This window comes from Montipora foliosa, chromosome 12 (genome assembly GCF_036669935.1).
Source record: "Montipora foliosa isolate CH-2021 chromosome 12, ASM3666993v2, whole genome shotgun sequence".
Lineage (NCBI taxonomy): Eukaryota > Metazoa > Cnidaria > Anthozoa > Scleractinia > Acroporidae > Montipora > Montipora foliosa.
In genome coordinates this window covers 18,627,316-18,646,881 of record NC_090880.1, presented here as the reverse complement: position 1 = coordinate 18,646,881, position 19,566 = coordinate 18,627,316, and the positions used below count along the sequence as shown (strand labels likewise).

Here is a 19,566-nt window from a genome sequence, read left to right as displayed (position 1 = left end):
TGATTTTACCCCCGGTCTGCAATCTGCAGTCTGCGTTTTACACTGACCGTGTAAACAGTGTAATATTCATGGTGGTTAGGGAGAAATTAAGGCCTTTATGCAGCTGTAAATAGCGTCCCTTCATTACCGCCACTCGTCCGTGCAGACGTTTTCTTGTTTCCGCGCTCAAACGGAAAATGGATGTGGTAGGAAACCTATATATTGGGAGGTTGCCACCTTTCTGCTCAAATAAAGCTTGAACTAGAACGAAAAAAATTACCCAAACACGATGAATGTCTAAGATCGTTCATAAAAAAGGTCATTTACACTTTCAAAATGTCTCACTTTCCTGATCTAATCGACGTTCCCTGTATTAACACCCACCCACCCACACACAAAACGGAACAGGAGTCTCAGATTGCGTAGTGAACGAAAGTTGCGTGACATCTGGTAAATATTATTCTTTCCCCGCCCTTATCATATTCCCAAATTAAAATAAATAGCAAAAATGACCGCGAGGAGACTAAGATAAAGTACAGGAACGCCTTGCAGAAGAAGGTCGATAATCGTTTTCGTGTGGAACACGTTGACGTTTGCTTTTACTATTTTTTCACAAAAGCTCGATGTCTAAGGTAGGTTCCATTTCATGACGTTATATCTCCGCCAAAATTCATCATCCAAGTTTCAAATTTGGGTCTTGATTTTCGTATTCGACATCGAAGTTTTATATCCAACATTGAAGTTTGAATTTGACGTCCAAGTTCTGAATTTGACATTGAAGTTTTGAATTTGACATTGAAATGGAAACTTCTGCACTTCACATTCGACGTTCAAGTTTCAAATTCAACTTGCCCTAATCTGGAAGCCGGAAGCCGGAAATCGGAAACCGGAAACCACAAACCAGAAATATCCACAATTCGCGAGAACCACAACAACTTATCCACTGGATAAATCACTAGTTGTGTTTTACCGTCTTTGCTTCCTTTGATTATGTTCTACTTATTACCACAGCCTCCAAAATTTAAATTCTGTTGCGTTTCCATATTAGGAAAAACCTTGTCCGAGCACTTGTCCTATCAAAATTATATTATACACCTTATTCCAAAATGGCCATCATTTTAGTATTCTTCTGTTTGATTGCAAATTAGCCCTTGTTGCCTCGTTGTTAAGCTGAAAATTCAAAAGAATATTTGACCTTGGACGAGGCAACAAGGGTTAATTTTCAAGCCAACAAAAGAATACTAAAATGGTGGCAATTTTGGAATAAGGTGTATGACATTCTTCATCACTCGTTTCCGGAATATTTAACAGCACGTCTTCATAGAGTGCAAATGGCAGCTGCAAGCTTTGTTAATGGTAAATATGCAACAATGCTAATTGATATCTGAAATTGAATTGGTTACTGGTGACTGAACAACATGAATGGCATATTCTTAAAAGTACACACAAAAGTTTATACAGCTCAGGTTGGCCAAATTATTTAAGACTAGAGAGAGACTTATAAAAATAACTGAAACTTACGCTTCAGCAAGGGTATATGTCAGCTTCAAAGATCAGTGATCTCAATACGTTTCAATGGTAATGTGGAATTTCCTTACGATAAAATTATTACATCACACACATAATAATTCTGAGCAAATGTGACCTTTATTCAGGCAATTAATGCCATAAACGTGGAAAACGTTAGGGTAATTCTTTTCAAGGTTACCCAAATGCAATGAATGAATGAATGAATAAAAGTTTATTGAACACTCCCGTGAGGGGCTCTTCGGTGATCAATACATCATGTTAAAAACCTAAGATAAAATAAATTACTATATACATATAAATGATATATAAAAGAGAGAAAATTAATGATCAGAAATCTAACGTCTATTTTAATCTTAATCTAAGTTTATGTTAAACTTTAAAAATGGGTCCCTCGGGGGACATGTCCTTACGGGTGTCTGTGTGATTGTTAACATGTTTTTGTAATGGGCGTTGATAATGAATGCTTGGAATGCACAAAGAGCATTGCAATTAAGTTTTTCATATAAACACTGCATGTGGCTACTGTAACAGTTAAAAAAACTGAGTGAATTTCGAAGGAAGAATGGATGCATTTATAGTGAAAATAGAGAAAAAAACGAAATAATGAGTGAGAGGTAGTAAGGTGTGCAAAGAGTCATGATGGAATCCGGCAGTTGGTGATCTGTTTGAAAATCAAGGTCAATGCAGTGTTCCTTTCTTGGATTTGTTTTTTATTTTTTCACAAGAAGAGCACTGGTAATTCTCAAGGTTTAATACGTTTGTCAACTATAGTTGTTTATCAGATGAAGAAATTACAAAATGTTTCGAAAATCGAAAATATCTCCATCTTATGGCTGGAAAATAAATCTGAAAGCTCACTGGAGAGGTCTTAACTGCATTTCCACTCCAAAGGAAGGCGAAAGGTAGTGAGGTAAATGCAAAGAGTCATGATGGAATCCAGCAGTAGGTGATTCTGTTTGAAAGTCAAGGTCAACAGAGAGTTCCTTTCTTTGGATTTTTTTCACTCAAGAAGAGCACTGGTAATTCTCAAGGTTTAATACATTTGTCAAATAATTCTGTATCACGGGCGATGTACAAAGAGAGGAAACAAATTATGAGTACGTCACTTGATAGCATCAGGTATCTTCATTTGCATGATGCCTTTCCTCTCAATTTTTCCGCAAAAATTTTTTGGCTTGGATAAATCACAATATTTTCCCTGGAAAATCATTTAAAGGTAATTTCGTGACCTTTCTGGTGTTAGTTGGTCTTGGTTTTAGTTAGCTACCAAAATTAGATTATCAAATTTCATATTCAAGTTTTTTTACCATCTCAGCAGAACTTTCAGTCTACAAAGAATTTTCATCTAAAATGAAGTTTACTTCTACCTGTCAGGAATTTACATTTTAAATTTCTGCAAAATTTCGGCATTGATTAAACATCTCGCTCGACTCGACATGCCAAAAGTATGCATATCCTGTCTATTGGCACATCGGGATGTCAAAGTATGAAGTTGTTTATAAGACGAAAAATTACCTACCCATTCTACTGTAGTCTTGCTTCAACTAGCTACCAAAATAAGTTTGTTTACGCATCTCGGCAGCTTTTAATATGCCAACCTGAGAAATTTATCTTAAAATTTTGCAATTTCAGCAAAACAAAACAAATGGTGAATTGATATAATTATGCACATCGGGTCGGCAAGTTTCAGAGAGCAAGTTGCCTTTGATGACAACTGGTGAGATTTCTACAAATGTTTTGAAATTCGAAAAATTAATATCAGACATCTTACTGGAATATCAACTTGAACGCTCATTGGAGAGGTTTTATGGGCATTTTGACTCCGAAGGCTGTTTTTCCGGCTTTCCCAACAGGTTTGCCAATCAAATTATCATGTGATTGTCGAAATCTTGCCGTAAATTGTCTAAAATTTCTATTTTCATAAGGAAAATTAAGAAAGGAAAAGGCAACAAGTAGGCCGCAAACAGAATAACTGTAAAATGGACATCAATATTGTTAAAATTGAATAAAGACCTCATTAGTTTAGTTATTCATGCACACTTCATGATTTTTACCTAGTTTAAAATCTTTATCTATAAAATCCATTTCCATCTTGTCCATTTGTGTCCATTCATGCTTCTCTTTCCTTTTATGTTGTTCAGCAGTTTAAAATGGTTATTGCAATGTTTCAATCTGCTTTTTGGGTGTTTTTGGTGTCATGAAATTACATCATTCTGAAGCCCACGATATGTTCAAACTGCGAATTAAAACATGGCGGACAAACCCTCTAACCCAAGCCGAACATATCACCAGCTGTCGACCTTGAAGCGCAATATTCATCTGCCTTTCAGCAAAATCTTCAAAACTTGCTTGTTTCCCCAGTCTATTTGATCAATGCTAGTGGGATGTCTCGAAAGAACTTAACTTTGATAAACAGTGTGGATTTTTCATAAATTATTTACTGTTCTTCCTCAGCCTCTAATTGACAGCTTCAGTCGCGCCCTGTCACTTACGCAACACATCCTCTGGGCGTCTTGTTCCTTTAAAAGAAGCATTTTTGTACCAAGGCAGGTGAAAATAGAAGGAAAATGAATTAAACAAGTTTTAAGTTTCCTTTATTGCAATTTGGACTGCCGTAGCTTGATAATGCTGTCACCATACTTAAGTCTTTACATCCAGAATAACAAGGTCAGATCCATTTACAGTTTACATTTCCTCAGAGTTACCGGTAAATGGACTGCCTTAGCTTGAGCTTGAGTGTGGGGATTATAGCACAGCGTACAAGAAGTGGGTAAGTTGTTGTATTTCTCACAAATTGAGGACGCTTCTGGTTTCCTGATTCCAGATTCCAGTTTCTGCATTCGGGCTTTTAGTGCTGCCCATTCAACTTTGCAACTTTTGAATTGAACTTCATGCATAAATGATTTGACCTTCAATTTCACATCCTTCAGTTGGTAACGGTAAGCACCGATGTAGTTGACTGTGGGCCCTTGTGAGCCTTGAATATGTAGGAATGGCAGCTGAAATATTGAGAACACTGGTAGAGGTGGTACAGGAGACAGTACTTACCCTTTTATCCCTTCGAAATTGATTGAGTAATCCTAAGACTTGATTATGTGGCTTGAACATTAGTGAACATAGATAGTGGACTTCAGGAACTTGACAAAATTGTTTGACTTTCTGAGTCTCCCTCTCCCTTTTCATCTACATGTAGTCACTCAGCTCCTTGGTTATTCTCTGGGAATCAGGCGAACACTTGAGGGGACCACTTACCTTTGCTTATAATATGGAACACAGTTTTTTGCTTGTAATACGGAACAGGGTTTTCAAGTTGCCATCATAGCTCAACTCCTTAGAGTATCCACACGTGAGTCCAGTTCAAGGTCAGATCATTCCAGCATAGTTAATGCTTTCCGCTAAAGAGTCAGATCATTCCACTTAGAAAAAGACAAGAAAACACTGTAGTTACTAAAACAAGGAATGGCTTACAATGACCTACAATGATCAGAGCTGGACAGTCTGCGAACCACTAGCAAGCCATGTGAGCTATGCGAATTTCGCATAATTTTAAAATATAAGCACCCATTTCAAATAGCGCTGATAAACAGTTAAGTCTAAGCACCCATTTTAAAACGGTTAGCTTTCAATAACTGTGACTTGCATGTTGACTCTCATGGCTCAGCATGTTGGCTTCGCAGCATGACTCGCAACCATGGCTCGCATGAATTGCAGTCGTGGCTCGCATGGCTCACATGACTCGCATTATGGCTTGCTGGCTTGAACATTGTCCTAACTCACAATGATCTATAATGAGCTACAACGACCCACAATGAGAGTTCTACAGTGATGTACAATGACATACAATGAGCTACAATGAGCTACAATGATCTACTCTTATCCAATGAAAATGTAAAAAAGTTCTTGCTCAATGCAGGTTGACAGAACAAGTTCAATCAAATTAGCTCTATCCGTCATCGCTGACTGTATTCGAACTTTTCGATATACAAGTACTCTGGCAAAAATCTTTCTTTTTCCTTCAGAAAGGGCACCTCGTTTAAGTGTCTTTCAAGTGTCTTGTTAATGGGATAGTAGTTGTTCTGTTACACACAAAGGAACTTCAAGTTCGCCCTTTGGAGTTTAGTCTGCCCTAAAAGGAGCAAGGATGGCACAGTCAGCTAGCGTGCGTCCTAGCTGCAAGAGATCCTGAGTTCAATCCCTGGATCTTGCATCCTTTTTTGGACTTATTTCCTTTCTGTGCAGCTGAAGTAGCTTTAAATACATGGCAAAACGGAGCACTGATGGAGTTATTGAAATACGGTTACTTTACTTTACTTTAAAACTATTTAAATATTTGTTATCTGGTTATTTGTTATCTAAGTGGGATGATCTGACTTTTTGTGGAATGAACTCAGACAAGTGACTCTGTAACAATCTGACTTGGAATGATATGACTGGGATACCCATACGCAAGTGAGTTGTAGCCTCCCCCAAAACTCGAATAATTTCGTCAAGTTCCTGAAGTACTCCACTATCTACGTTCACTAATGTTCATTCCACATAATCTAGTCTTCTGACTGCTCGATCAATTTTGAAGGGATAAAAGGGAAAGACTACTCTGTCTTGTAATGGCTCAGTGTACCAGTCTTCTCAATATTTCAGCCGCCATTCCTAAATTTCCAAGCCTTGCAGGCCCACATTCAACTACATCAGTGCTTACTGTTACCAAGGATACGAATGTTAAGGTCAAGTCATCCATGCGTGAAGTTCAGTTCAAAAGTTGCAATTTGAATTTGAAACTTGAATGTCAAATGTGAAATGCAGAATTTTCCACTTCAGTGTCAAATTCGGACCTTGGATGTCAAATGCAAGACTTTAATGTTGGATGTAAAACTTCAATGTTGAATATGAAAATCAAGACTCAAATTTGAAACTTGGATGTCAAATTCCGATGATGAGAGAGATATAATGCCATACCGTTTTACAGTCTTGCTGGAGAGATTCTAGAATGTACCAGGCCACTATTGTATTCTTGAAGTGGCATCCTTTGAAGAACGAGGCAATTAACAGTAGACGCAATTTATATGCAAATGAAGTGGACGGGTATTCTAGAATCCAGCTCATGTGGATGCTAAAGGGTAACCACTGAATACCCTGCCACCTTCGTTATCATTCGGCGGGGTTCTTTGAAAAATGAGTCAGAATACAATAGGTGTTATTCTTATGCAAATATGTGATGGGGTATTTAGCAGTCAAGCCCTCTTTGGCAGAGAGCAAATAGGAAATTATTAATTTTTCTGCCCTCTTTTTATTGAATTAATCATTAATACTGTCAATGCCAACACTAGCTTAAGGGTCAAATTCTTGTTTTCCACACCAGATCAAACATATCCTCTATCTCATTCCTTTTCAAGCCACTGTTGATTATAGCTGAGGGTACTGAGGGAATTTTTAGAACTGATTTTACACATCCCTAGGGTTTGGTGTCAGACTTGTTCCCATTGGTTTTCTTAGAAAATGTGAGAAAGCTAAAAAAAGCCACTGTTTTGAGGGAACTTAGTGTTCGACCCTTTTATGAATCAATTAAAATTGCAGTAGACTGGGGAGGGGACTCCCATATAAAAAGGCCGGGGGTGCTCGTTGTACTTTTTGGGATGAAAAAGGCTTTTTCTGTACCTCTTAATTAGGGTGTTGAAGCCTCAAAATGTTCACAGTGGGAGCTTTAGCAGTACCTTTTAGGGTATTGAGCCAGAAAATTATGACAGGAAACATTTGAAAATTAACTAATTTTTAATTTTGTCTACTTGAAACCCATAATTTGGTACCTCTTAGAGTTGAAAAAAATTCATGCCACGCCCACAAGACAGGATCTTGGTACCTCTTATGGGTTCTTTTCAAAATTTCTGATGAGCATCCCCATCCTTTTATGGGAGTAGCATTGCTTTTCTTGTCTTTGGTGGAAGGTTGGAAGATTAGTCAGAGTCAGATGTGCATCTTGCTCTTTGTAAAATCCTTGTGAATAGTGAACTGACTGGAAAATGAATAATTATGACTACATTGAGAAATCATATGAAAATCCAATTTTTTAATACTTAATTGTCTTGCAGCCAATACTGTTCTCATATTTCAGAAGTTCTTGCTCATGGAGAGTTAGGACAGGTAATTTAAGTAGGGAATTTAACAGAATCCTAGTTACATTACATTCATTATATGCCTGGGTGAAAATTAATAATAGCGAAGGAGATTGTGGGAAAGGGTAACAAGTAGAAAATAAAATTTATCCGTGCACACACACACTAGGAAATCTTTGACATCATTTTCTCATCGACCCAGCTCTCTCAAGATTTTAATTAAAGCTAGTAATGGTGAACGATTAAAAGAAATATTCCAGTTAAAATAGACATGCAGGTGTCTTTTTGAAATCAAGGCTTAAAACTTGGGTCACTTAGTGTTTAAGTAACAGTTCTGAAATCCAAAGAAAAACAAAAATATTTTTTTTGGTCACAGGAAAACTTAAAGAAATTTGTTTCATCCTTACCAATTCAATGAAAACTAGAGGTTGTAAAGAGCTAATTTGTCTGGCATCTAAACTGAAAGAGCTTGAAAAGGCTATCCACAGCTGTGAAGTATTAAAAGTTATTGGTTTACCTCTGAGATTATTACCTGCTCAACAGATAATTTTGTGGAAAAATTGCTGGAGGTGGGTATCTTAAAACTATTTGTGATTTTTGACTGGATTTTAGCCCTGTCATTGAAGGAAATTGACTATGAAACACATTCTGTCAACCTGCTGAAGGCTGAAAACCAAGAGGTAATAATTAACAAATATTCTACGAGGGCGTGCTGTATTAATGAATAACCAATAATGCGCCAAGTTGGTTATAATCATTTTATATCCAGCAAGCCCAAGTAGAATGATTGTTTCATTAAAAAAAAAAAAAAAACTCCAGGATCAACAACTCTTCGGATGTTGATTTTATTTCAGTATTGTCAACTAAAGCATAGATTTCTGTCTTGGTCAATTCTGGTCCAAAACTGCTTTTGTCGGACATTTTTTCATGTGTTCAGCTAACTTTATTGCTGATGCGTTCCTTAACTATATTAGGTACATTGTACAGCAGGGATATGAACTGTGCGCATAAATTTGTATTTTCTAGATAGCTTGGTGTATAATATTGTTATTTGACCGACCCTTATAATTTAGTGTATTTACTATTAGAAGGAAAAAATTAACTTAACCCTTTCACTCCCAAGAGTGCCACTTATAGATTTTACTCTGTCTAACGCCAGACGATTTTATTCGTCAATGGGGAACCCCACGGGGGTGAAAGGGTTAACTAAGATATATTTATGTGGATGGTTTGGTCATTATTTATTAATGATCATGGGCAGAAAAAACATTTTCCTTTTATTCAATAAGTGTATGTGAAGGTGTGTTACGTGTGCTAATGTCATTGCTATGTGACGACCTCGAACAAATCCAGCGCCGTGCAACGAAGATCATGTTACCTTCTCTGTCCTATAATGACAGACTCCTCGGAATTAGGTCTTCCAACCCCTCACGAGAGAAGAGGTGAACTGTGTCACCGGTTTTACAAGTCGGTGGTTCGACAATGTAAGTTTCACGAAGTCCTGCCCTCCCTAGTTGAGCGTCCATATTCCTTAAGAAACCCGAGAACATTTTCTCTTGTCAACTGCCGCACCAAACGATTTCAGGATAGTTTTATTCCTTATGCAGTGAAATCTTGGGATGCATCCCTTAGTTAGTGACAACATTAAGTCATAATTAACGAACACAGCACATAATTGATTGTAGATAGATATCTTATTGTATGTAGTTTTTACTCTTTTTAATAATTTTATTGTAAATAATAGTTAAATTAACTTATTGTAAACTTGAGTTTTTCAAATTCAAATTTGTCATCCAATTATATAAATAAACTTTATCTTTTTGTAGAAAATAAAAAAATCAAGACTGAATAATATTATCCAGAATGTTGTGAAAAATTGATAACATCCTTTTTAGTTTTTGATGAGTTGATTTTTTTATTTGTGAAGCTCGAGTACAAAAAGTTGAATCCCATTGGTCAAGTTCCAGCGCTGGTAATTGACGGCCACACCCTGGCAGATTCAGTAAGTTTAGTGATGAGTATGTTCGATAACTGTTATAAATATACTCTGCCTGGTATTGTTGGTGGAGAATTGTAAAGTACTGTCTGTCACCCAGAGCTTGCATTTGTCCTGGGCAGGCTGGTGGGGTGGAACTTACTCAAGGCATAGGAAGATCTTATGCACTGTATAGACATCTCAGCAGGGGTGGGGGGATTCTATACGGGCAGGGATACTCAAATTTTATCTTTTGTCAGGGAGGATCATGTTGAAGAGTGCGATCTGAGGATCTAGGGTGGTCATTTCTCAAAGGTTTTGAAACTCCATTTTTGAATCTGCTTATTCAGAAAAAAGGTGGCTTTTTAACCCAATCACTCCTAAACTCTCCTCTGTGGACCAGTAAAATGGTAGATGCACTTAGTAAGAGTAAGTTCTATGAGTTTCACTTTTTTATTAACCCATTGATTCCTGGGAGTGAGACTTCGTCAATTTTACTCTGTCTGAATGTTGAATGTCAGTGGGAGGGGGGAGGGGGGCTTCTTCTTTCTTTTGGAGACTTAACAACCAAAGTAATGGCCACGTTTCACACCTTTATGCCCCAAAACGTGCCACTTGAACTTGTCATTTCCAAGTGACAGAAATTGGGGACACTCCACTTTAGATCGATGGTTTTGTTTATTCTCTGTATCTTCTTTTTAATTTCGTTTTAATCAGTTGACCATTATGGAATATCTGGATGAAACACGACCTGAGCCACCCTTGTTTCCAAAGAATGATCCATACAAAAAAGCCTTGGTAGGATTTTTTTCATTTGAGCTTTACTGCTTTGCTGGTAATTAAGGTAATAATAACCAATCTTGCTCTGCGGATTGTTTCGAAATCCTTGATTCCGTCCCTACTAAATTTCAACTTAAACTCAAGGATGCTATGCATATAAATTGGGAAAAGCCTAATTTAAACCAACAAGTTCATCACGTCAACCTGACACTTACGCTTTAGGCTCTACATACTTTCAAACACTCTGTAACTCATTGAAATATGTAATTCTTGTCACTTAATCATAATTAATTATGCATGTTTCTCCTAGTTGTTATATAGTCCTAACGGTTTTTTAAATATTCTGTAACTGACGATGATGTTCGTAACATCGAAACATGTCTTGGAAATTAAAAAAATGTCATAATTTTCTTCAAGATAAAGATAATAGGAGTAATAGTAATAAGGTCACAAAGCTGAGCAGAAGGGCTCTATTACCAATGAGAAGCGCCATAAAACCACAAAGTAATTGCCGTTAGATCCTTGTTCCCAAGGTGTCTGGAAACGAGCTTGATTGCTGTTACTGGTTGCGGTTTAGTTTTCTTGCACATGATTGGCTTTTTAACTGGGAACACAATAATATTCCATAAATATTTCTAGTGTTCACGGTTTATGGATTTTCATAGTAATTAGGGAAACCATAAATGAACTAAAAGCAGTGAGACCAAATCAACTAAAAATTTGCTTAATTCCTGACGAGAGGGAAAACTGCATGCAAAAAAAAACCTCATGGAGGGAGAGGATTTTAGCATTTTGAAATGCTTTGGAGAGTGGTTTTCCGAGAGCTGTAAGTTTTCTTATTGTAAATGATGAAACTTCAGCTTATACTTGGATTTTCATCAGTAAGAGACCCCAGATCTCGGGAATCCCAGAAGCTCGTATTAATTCTACAACTACCAACCCGGCAGTAGTGACTAAAAGATCAGAAGATTGTTTTACCCTCTAGAAAACTTCCATGCCCCCCGAGTTCATCCTCGGAACACTTATGAAACTCGTTGGTTATTTAACAATGGTAGCATGTGCAGTATGCATGTTCATCAAACATTTGTCAAACTTTCATTAATGTTGAAGACCTTTAACTGGACTGTAAGTTATACAATGATGTAACGTGCGAATTATAGTGTGGCTTGTACTGATGTAAGATATCCGAAATGCGACCCCCCCTCCTCACAAACATCCTGCCAGAAAATTAGCCCCTGACTGTTCAGCCCTGGACTATTCGCTTCAGACGAAGGGATGCCTAAGCCTTTTGAAACCCTTGCCTTAAACAATCACTAAAATGAATGTTTAGACCAAAATACTGTAATCAGTGCTTTGCACCTAATCATATGGGGCGAAAAATCTGGGGCTAATTGTCTGGACGCTATTAAAAAGTGTGTGCAGGGCTTTGAATAGGGTCCGTTGTTAGGATACAGTGTAGAATTTGAAACTTGAATATTGGTGCAAGCATGAGCACAAGGGTATTTTGTGAACAATCCATATTTTCATCATCAATAATCAATGTCAAATTGAATGCATAGTAATTATTTTTCCTTGAAAGTTTCTTAATAAAATAGGAATGGGCCAATAAACATAAAAATTTTGCCAAATTTTGCGGAACTTAATCAGTAGAATTTTGTCTCCCCCTCAATGCGCCATTTTGCGTTCTTGGAAGGCATTCCAAATTCGAAAGCAATCCGTGGATGTGGACCGAACATTTGGTTACGGAATTGTTAAAAAGACGGGTCAAAAACGCAGGTGACACTCCACAGGTCAAGGCTAGAAGCCCCTGCTCCACTAATGAACATCTAAGCCAAAAGTGTTCCCCCAAAACCTGAGTCATCATTTTTATAGAGTGATAAGGGCTAGGAGACACTTTTGATGTAATCGTTTATTAGTAGGCTAGTGACCTGTACACTGACCTGTGACCCGTGCCGTGTGTCTTAGACCTTTGAGTTTGCAAACAACAGTTTTAAGAGCACCTGTTCATCTTTTGTGAAAGAAAACGAGATTCATGGATACTCTCTTTAGCAAAGGAAGGGAAATTTGTACTTCGAGGGTCTTGTAATTTGATTCAAATGTTGCCAGCCTTCAGCACTTCTTGTTTGTATTTAAGATTATGTCATCTTATAAGACATTTGCATGATGACACTATTTGACTACAAGTACCAGAATCCTTCAGGTTTCGCTTGTCTCATGTTAATTAGAGCTATTGTTATTTTTACCTCACTGGGAATACAAAATTTTAAATATGAAAACAAAAACAAACTGAATTGTGGTAGTTGTAGTCAAATGACGCCATCGTGAAAATTACCTATAGTGTCATCAACATCAAGTACCTCGTTTGCAGGTTCGTCAAATTTCTCATTGTATAGCCAGTGGAATACAACCTCTTCAAAATCTTTCTGTCCTACGTTACCTTGGAGATGACAGAAAAGCTGAGTGGGGGCATCACTATATCAACAAAGGATTTCAAAGTACGTTTCGTTATTGGAAATAGCGGGGAGCATGACTCAGATAGAAGGAAGTTTACGACTGATCTGAGACGGCGTTCGACGAAAATGTTACTTCAAAATGTAACTTTGCATTATTGCGATGATTCTATCTCGTTCACATCGTAAGCTGATGACGAAGTATCCTGAAAATAAACTGGGTACGACGAGCACACCGGTGGCTCAGTTGGTTGAGCACCGGGCTGCTGTGCGGGAGGCCGTGAGCTCTACTCCGGCCAGACCAACACTCAGGATCTTAAAATAACTGAGGAGAAAGTGCTGCCTTTGAAATTACTCCCGCAATTGGTTAGACTTTCAAGTTTTCTTGGGTAAGGACTATAAGCAGTAGACCCCGTCTCACAAAGATCCTCTATGTTCGTAAGTTTCCTGCGGGACGTTAAAAATACCCACCCACTATTCGAAAAGAGTAGGGGGTGAAGTCTCCGGTGTTGTGGCTGTCCTTATGGTGTATGGATGGGTGGGTATAGCAGGTCCACATCAGCTAAATAGCTGCCAAAACTTCAATCTACTCAAACAAATAACAAACAAACAAACAAGTAATTAAAAGGAATGAATGATTCACATCAGTACGCTCACGCTATCTTCAAACTTCAAATTTGGTGATTTCACGTCGTTTTGCCTTGACCTTGCTCTCTCAAGACTTTAAAGTTAGCAATGACAGACTTTCAATTTTAAACAAATTTCTGCTCGAAAAGAAGGCTTCAAACTTCTCTACTCTGGTGATTGGGAAACACGCTTTCAAAATTTGAAGGAAAAAGGGAATTGATTTTTTGGGCTTTGTGGAGAACGTCATTCGTTACCTCGCGAGGATAATTTTCTAACTCTTTTTCCGGCCAAACGTAACTGTGCCAGGCACACTTTCGTCATAGGCCTGGGCCTCGCTAGTGACGTAAGAAAATAGTGTCTTATGTGAGAACAAAAACAAATTAACGACTAGTTAGTGTAGGAGGCGCGGTGGCCTCATGGTTAGTGCGCTCGACTCCGTATCGAGTGGTCCGGGTTCGGGGCCTGGCCGAGGACATTGTGTTGTGTTCTTGGGCAAGACACTTTACTCTCACGGTGCCTCTCTCCACCCTGGTGTATAAATGGGTACCGGCAAATTAATGCTGGGGGTAACCCTGTGATGGACTGGCATCCCATCCAGGGGGGAGTAGAAATACGCCTAGTCGCTTCATACTACAGTAATCGGAGATAAGAGTCGGCCAGATGGGCCAGTAGACTCTTAGTAGACTTTACCTTTTAGTTTGTCTACATGCATATGTTGCTTGTCGTTTCTTATGCTTCCTACTAACAAAACAAAAACTGTGTTTGGCAAATTGCGAGTTGTTTTTGTGCGTTAAGGTTCATGGTTGCAGTGTTAATGAAGGCTTACAGTTGGATTTCTCTTTTCTCTTTAGACTTGGAGAAAATCTTGGAGGGTACATCAGGAAAATATTGTGTAGGGGATGAGGTGCGATATTTCTTTACCATGTCATGTCCAACAAGCGTGAATGGAAAATTGTTTCATTCAGTGAATCTTAATAAATTCTGAAAATATAGCCACTTGGTCATTCCAAAATGGCTTTTTTCTCCTGTTTCAGTGAAAAATGCTGTGTGCAACAAGTTACTCCCCTGACAAAACACCTTTGGCGCCAGCTGGTTCTTCGCTGTTATCCACTCGGAAACACTAGCAAATGAAGCTATTTCCTCAAAATTCCCAGTTCCTCCGTTCGCTAGCATTCCAGGTCTTGTGTCATCAAGTGCGTTTAAAGGGAACCTCCACTCTTACTACAGAATAAGTTTAAACCGAAGTAAATCATGTTCACAAACAAATTTGTTTGAAATTTGTTTTTAAAACAGTGAATTTTAAAATCGCTTAGTTTCACTATTGCCCTATTGTTCTGACTCCAAGAGCTTTTGTTTAATAACAATAGGGCAACCGTAACACGTCACAATTATTCAAGATGGTTGCGCCGCTGCCAAAACAAAAATAGGCGATTCTAAAACTTATTCATTTCGGATACAAACACTTTCTTTGAAATTACTTGACTGACTTGACTGTAATGATTATTTCCTGCGATTTCAAGTTATTTTTTTGTTGAAGTGGAGGTTCCCTTAAAGACGGTAGCAAGAATGCAAGTTTTGACACTAAAGCTTGGCTTTCATTTTTTAAGCCAAAAACGTTTGACTTTATGGAATCGCATCCTTTTTCCACGTGACTGAGAAACTCTCTATTCGTCTTAAGATACCGGTACTTAATTGTTCCTCTCTCCAAACAAAATCAAAAACCACCGCTTTTTTTTTCAGATTACAATGGCTGATATATGTCTTGTGCCGCAAGTTTATAATGCAAACAGGTAAACACTTCACGATTTTTTCCCTATATGATTTTAAACTAAGTTTTTATATTTCGAGTTATGCCATACAATGCACCAACGTGTCCCGAGAAAATTGTTTGAATTAAAGAAACATTACACATAGGTCCACAAATTGACGTGTTGTCGTCTTGATGGATCAAATGTTGCACCATGGTTGACTTTTCGAGCGTTCGCCCTTCGTAAAGGGCAAACTCTCGAAGTACATGAGCCATTCAATCCTTCCACGGTGGCAATTCTATGTTCATGAACTCGTTTGTTTGACCCAAATTGTCGTATTTCACTTTCCCGTTGACTTAGCACTACAGTGTTTTTTAGAAACTATGGATGCTTTCCATTTGAACAGAACTGACCGCCCAGACCGGGCATTTGGAAGGACTAACTCGTCGACACCCTCAAATTAACACTTCGAGGATGATATATACTCCAGAACAGAGAACGCGAGGGATCATCATGCAATTGTTTCTCCAAATTCTTGCATTTTCTTTGCAAACAAACTGACGGGTCTGGCCGGCCAGTTCTGACAAAAGGAAAACGCCCTAAGCCTTTCATTTGTTTATGTTGGGTGTTCCAAGTCAACTTTACCCTTCCTTGAAGTGTTCATAGCCATTTCCTCTCAGTTGGAGTTTTCAGCATGTCCTCTTTTATTTAAATGATTTTTTTTCTGCAAGTGTATTGTAACAGTTATATGGCGCTTTTGAGTATACCAGTCCAAAATATGCACGATATGAAGGGGCTCATTCTGTGATACAAAAATTTAGCCAAATTTAGCAACTGGGGACTGGCTACAAAATCAACCGAAGCGTAAAAATAACTACTTATAAAGGTTTGAATAAAACAGCAAATACAAATGTAGGTAGGGATGGGCAAACCTGAAGAAGATTAAAATGGATTGCAATTTGGGTATTTCGATGAAAACTGTTCAGCTGACTGACAGTTTGTCTGTTGTTTGTAACTTCATTGACACAGTCCTGTTACATGAAATTGTACGTTCCAAAAGAACTTCGTTAACTTGCTTTTTCTTCCGCCGCATTATTTCACATTTTAAACCGGCTGCTTTCCTTGTAGGTTTAAAGTTGACATGTCGCCGTTTCCGATCATATCCCGAATCAATGAGGCGTTATTGCAGCTAGATGCTTTTAAAGCTTCACATCCTTCAAAACAACCAGACTGCCCCGAAGAATTGAGGGGATGACCTAAATAATAACTTTTTTAGGCCAGGAATGATAAGTAGGAAGTTATTTTGTCTCACAAAACCTGCAGTATTCTTAACTTTCACAATACATTAAGATCTAAGGAAAAATATCGATGTGAAGTGGAAGTCTGGATTTATCTTTGGAAGCAAAACATACAATTGAGAAAATGTAATCACTGTAAAACAACTAGAACAACTCAATAAGAAGTAACATTGTATTAACTGCATTTATTTTGCGAAAAAATAAAATAAATGCGTTATGACAGACAGGCTTGTTTTCAGTCTCATGGGGTCTCATGTGGTTATCTCAGTTTTTTGGTCGGTGACGATCAAGTGACAGTGACATTAAACCTCTAGGCCGTCAGGTTAAGACACAGTTTGTAAAGTGCAAGTTGCTTTTACTGGTTGAAGGTCACACTAAAGTGTCATGCAGTGGTATTACCATCGCTTTTGGACGTTAGAAGTGAAAAATGTTTAAATGTCCTGGCTTGAGTCCAAACACAAGTTGTACAGATCTCTTGTCCAGGACTAAATTCTCATTAGTATCAAAATGGTTGCATCTCCTTTGTGTTTTCCCCTTTTCTGTTCCGAGTTCTCTCGTTATTGTGTCTATTGTTGGAGAGACTTTCGTATGACCTTGAAAATGTGTTCGCAATTTGTTTCCCGGACCAATGTTTGTCAAGATGAAACAAAGCTTCTCCTTATTCCCGCCAAGGAAACTCGTAATATGGGCAGTAAGCAGTTTGATCGTCCAATCACATTACTGCTATTCAAATGATGTCAAAGCGAAACGCCGATCGCTTTCCAGAAAGTTCCATGGAGAGATGACGTTCTTTGCATCCGCGGTCGCTAAGCCAATGAAAATTCGCCCTGGTATGTTTTTGTTCGATAAGCCATTTAAATGTTTTGCATTTTTGTTTACGTTCTCTTTTTTCGTTTATTTTCAAGGTCACATGAAAGTCACTCTAACCACCTTACTTTTGCTTGTCTTGTGAGCAAAAGAGCGGAGAGATTACATTGGAGATTGCGGCCATAGGGCCAAAGTCGTTCCCGGGTTCTCTCCTCTTTCCGTGGGCCGGGGAGACCCTTGGACTGCGGTTGCCCAAGGCATTGTTTGAAAAAAACAGAGATGAAAATTTAGAGACCTGATTGAGACCATTGAAGTGAATTCTTATGAGATTCATAGCTGCAAGCCTTGGGTGAATTCTCGTGCCAGAGATGATATATTTTCTATGAACGTTTATGACGCTTGCAATCAGTCTATTCCAAAGTGTCGAGAAATGTTTGTACAATTACATCATCCATTTTTGGACTGATCTTGACCGATAGCTCAGTGCGAGTCTTTTGCTGTGCAAAGGAGTTGAGTCACTCTACATCGTTTTCATTAACTATAATTATCTCATCGTCCGGCTTATGGATTATATGTTCCCTAGCAACGGCCGTTACCCTGGTGATGGAGCCATGAATGGTTAGTCCTTGGTTATCTGATCCTGTTCCGTCTCTTATTTTGTGGATCCACGCCCTAAACAAAGGCTGTTTTTTACACTTGACATTGGCAGGCCAGTCGCATTCACCAGTGTTGTAGTTGTAACGTAAAGCTTTAGGACAGTTTTCTCGTTTTGCTTCTCCTTTGAGGCAAGTATAAAAGCTGGAGCAGTCGTACGGATCAGCGTAGCTTCCGTTGGCTCTGTCCAAGCAGAAACCTTTGTCAATGACTGCTGGAGAAGAAACAAAGCGTTAGATATCTTCCGATCGCACAGAGAACTGGACACGTATGTTTGAAGTCGGTTTGCTTCATTCTTGTTCCCATTGCCGCCTGGCCTTCTTAGCTGTCGGAGCCAGAGCTCGAGCTCAGTCTCTGTCGGTTAGGAGTACCAGGCCGCTCTTGGGAAGAGAATGAGTGCAGTAAAGCTGAAACGTACGGCCAATAGCCTTCAGGCGTTAAAGCGTTAAAAGAGTTTTCTGGAAATTGAGCGTGATTGGACTAAATATAGATCAACTTTGGCCAGTTTCCCTTGTAATAATCCTGCACCTAAAGCTCTTGTAGTGTGACACTACAAAGCAAAAAGATACCCTCTTCAGGAATTTAAGCATATTCTTACCTCCAATAAGAACCTATTTTTTCAAAGGATCGCATGAGGACGCATTACGAGGCGAGTGCAACTCCCGTACCAGATCTATGTTCAGCCATTTCCAGAGAGCAAGGAAGTTTTAGACGAGTTTTTAAATTGTTGGTATTTACTCACGTGATCAACAGCCAACATTTGCACAATAGTACAGTTCAATTCCCGGAGGATTCAGTCGGGACACAAACATGGCCGTCTTTTCTTTGTGTAAAGGCACAAACATGGTGGCCGTGACGTCATGTGAAAACCGAGAATAGGTTTTGGATCACACGAGTGACTGGGTAAGAACGATTACAATCATCTCCCGCTTGGAGCGGTTTTCAATTGAGTGTCGAAAGTAATTAGCGAATTGCATTGGTTTTGCATAACTTCAATCAGTGATTGGTTCAAAGTTCTCGCTCTATTTTTTCAACCAATCAGAAGTGAAACCAAAACCAGTCGTGGCTACGCTCGTGCACATTTTCCCGTCGCGTACCTGAAATTAAATTAATCTTCTGGCTTGGTTTTGTGTCCAATGTTGCAGGGCGTTCACGGCATGGAAAGGTATGGGGCGAAGTGCATGTTTTCAACTTCGAATTAAAAACCAATCCTTTAAGGCAGAATCTCTTTGTAGATTTTCGATTTAAACACTGGAAAAACGCCTGGCAATCGCTCGGGTCGTCATAGAAGCCGTCCAATTTGCCATTGCAAAATGCTTTCACTGCTGTGAAAGGAGAAGATCACGCTTTAGAAAGAAGATTACAGCCATATAGTCGGCTTTAAGCTTAAAAGTACAGCCATAGTTAGGATCATACATTAATCCTGGAGAAAAAACCTTAACACTTTCTCAAGTTTTCGTCGTTTTGGACAACAAAGGCCTAAAAAGAGCCCCCTTCCCCACCCACAGCAATGTTGTTTACGAAAAGTCAGAAACAACCGACCTTCCCTCCGCATTTTTGGTGGGAGAGGGGGGTCCCCAACACCAATATTTGCTTCATGGAATTTTTTTG

The 19,566-nt window shown here is 38.7% G+C and overlaps 2 protein-coding genes across 2 annotated transcripts in view; one reads left to right on the top strand and one right to left on the bottom strand.

Annotated features, from left to right (window-relative positions):
- The first annotated feature begins 503 nt into the window (after nucleotides 1-503).
- On the top strand, nucleotides 504-16,718 carry LOC137979842 (maleylacetoacetate isomerase-like). The gene is made up of 9 exons (XM_068827169.1): nucleotides 504-611; nucleotides 7,593-7,644; nucleotides 8,229-8,296; nucleotides 9,544-9,618; nucleotides 10,309-10,389; nucleotides 12,740-12,866; nucleotides 14,300-14,352; nucleotides 15,189-15,238; nucleotides 16,325-16,718. The coding sequence occupies exons 1-9, from the start codon at nucleotides 603-605 to the stop codon at nucleotides 16,449-16,451; spliced, it is 642 nt and encodes a 213-aa protein (XP_068683270.1). The 5' UTR covers nucleotides 504-602; the 3' UTR covers nucleotides 16,452-16,718.
- A 668-nt stretch (nucleotides 16,719-17,386) lies between these two features.
- The window catches only part of LOC137979841 (uncharacterized), a 22,522-nt gene continuing 20,342 nt past the window's right edge, over nucleotides 17,387-19,566 (bottom strand). Inside the window, exons 10-11 of the mRNA XM_068827168.1 lie at nucleotides 19,053-19,280; nucleotides 17,387-18,169 (exon numbers count right to left, since the gene is read on the bottom strand). Coding sequence (XP_068683269.1) covers nucleotides 17,817-18,169; nucleotides 19,053-19,280 — 581 coding nt within the window. The 3' untranslated portion in view covers nucleotides 17,387-17,816. The remainder of the gene's footprint in view (nucleotides 18,170-19,052; nucleotides 19,281-19,566) is intronic.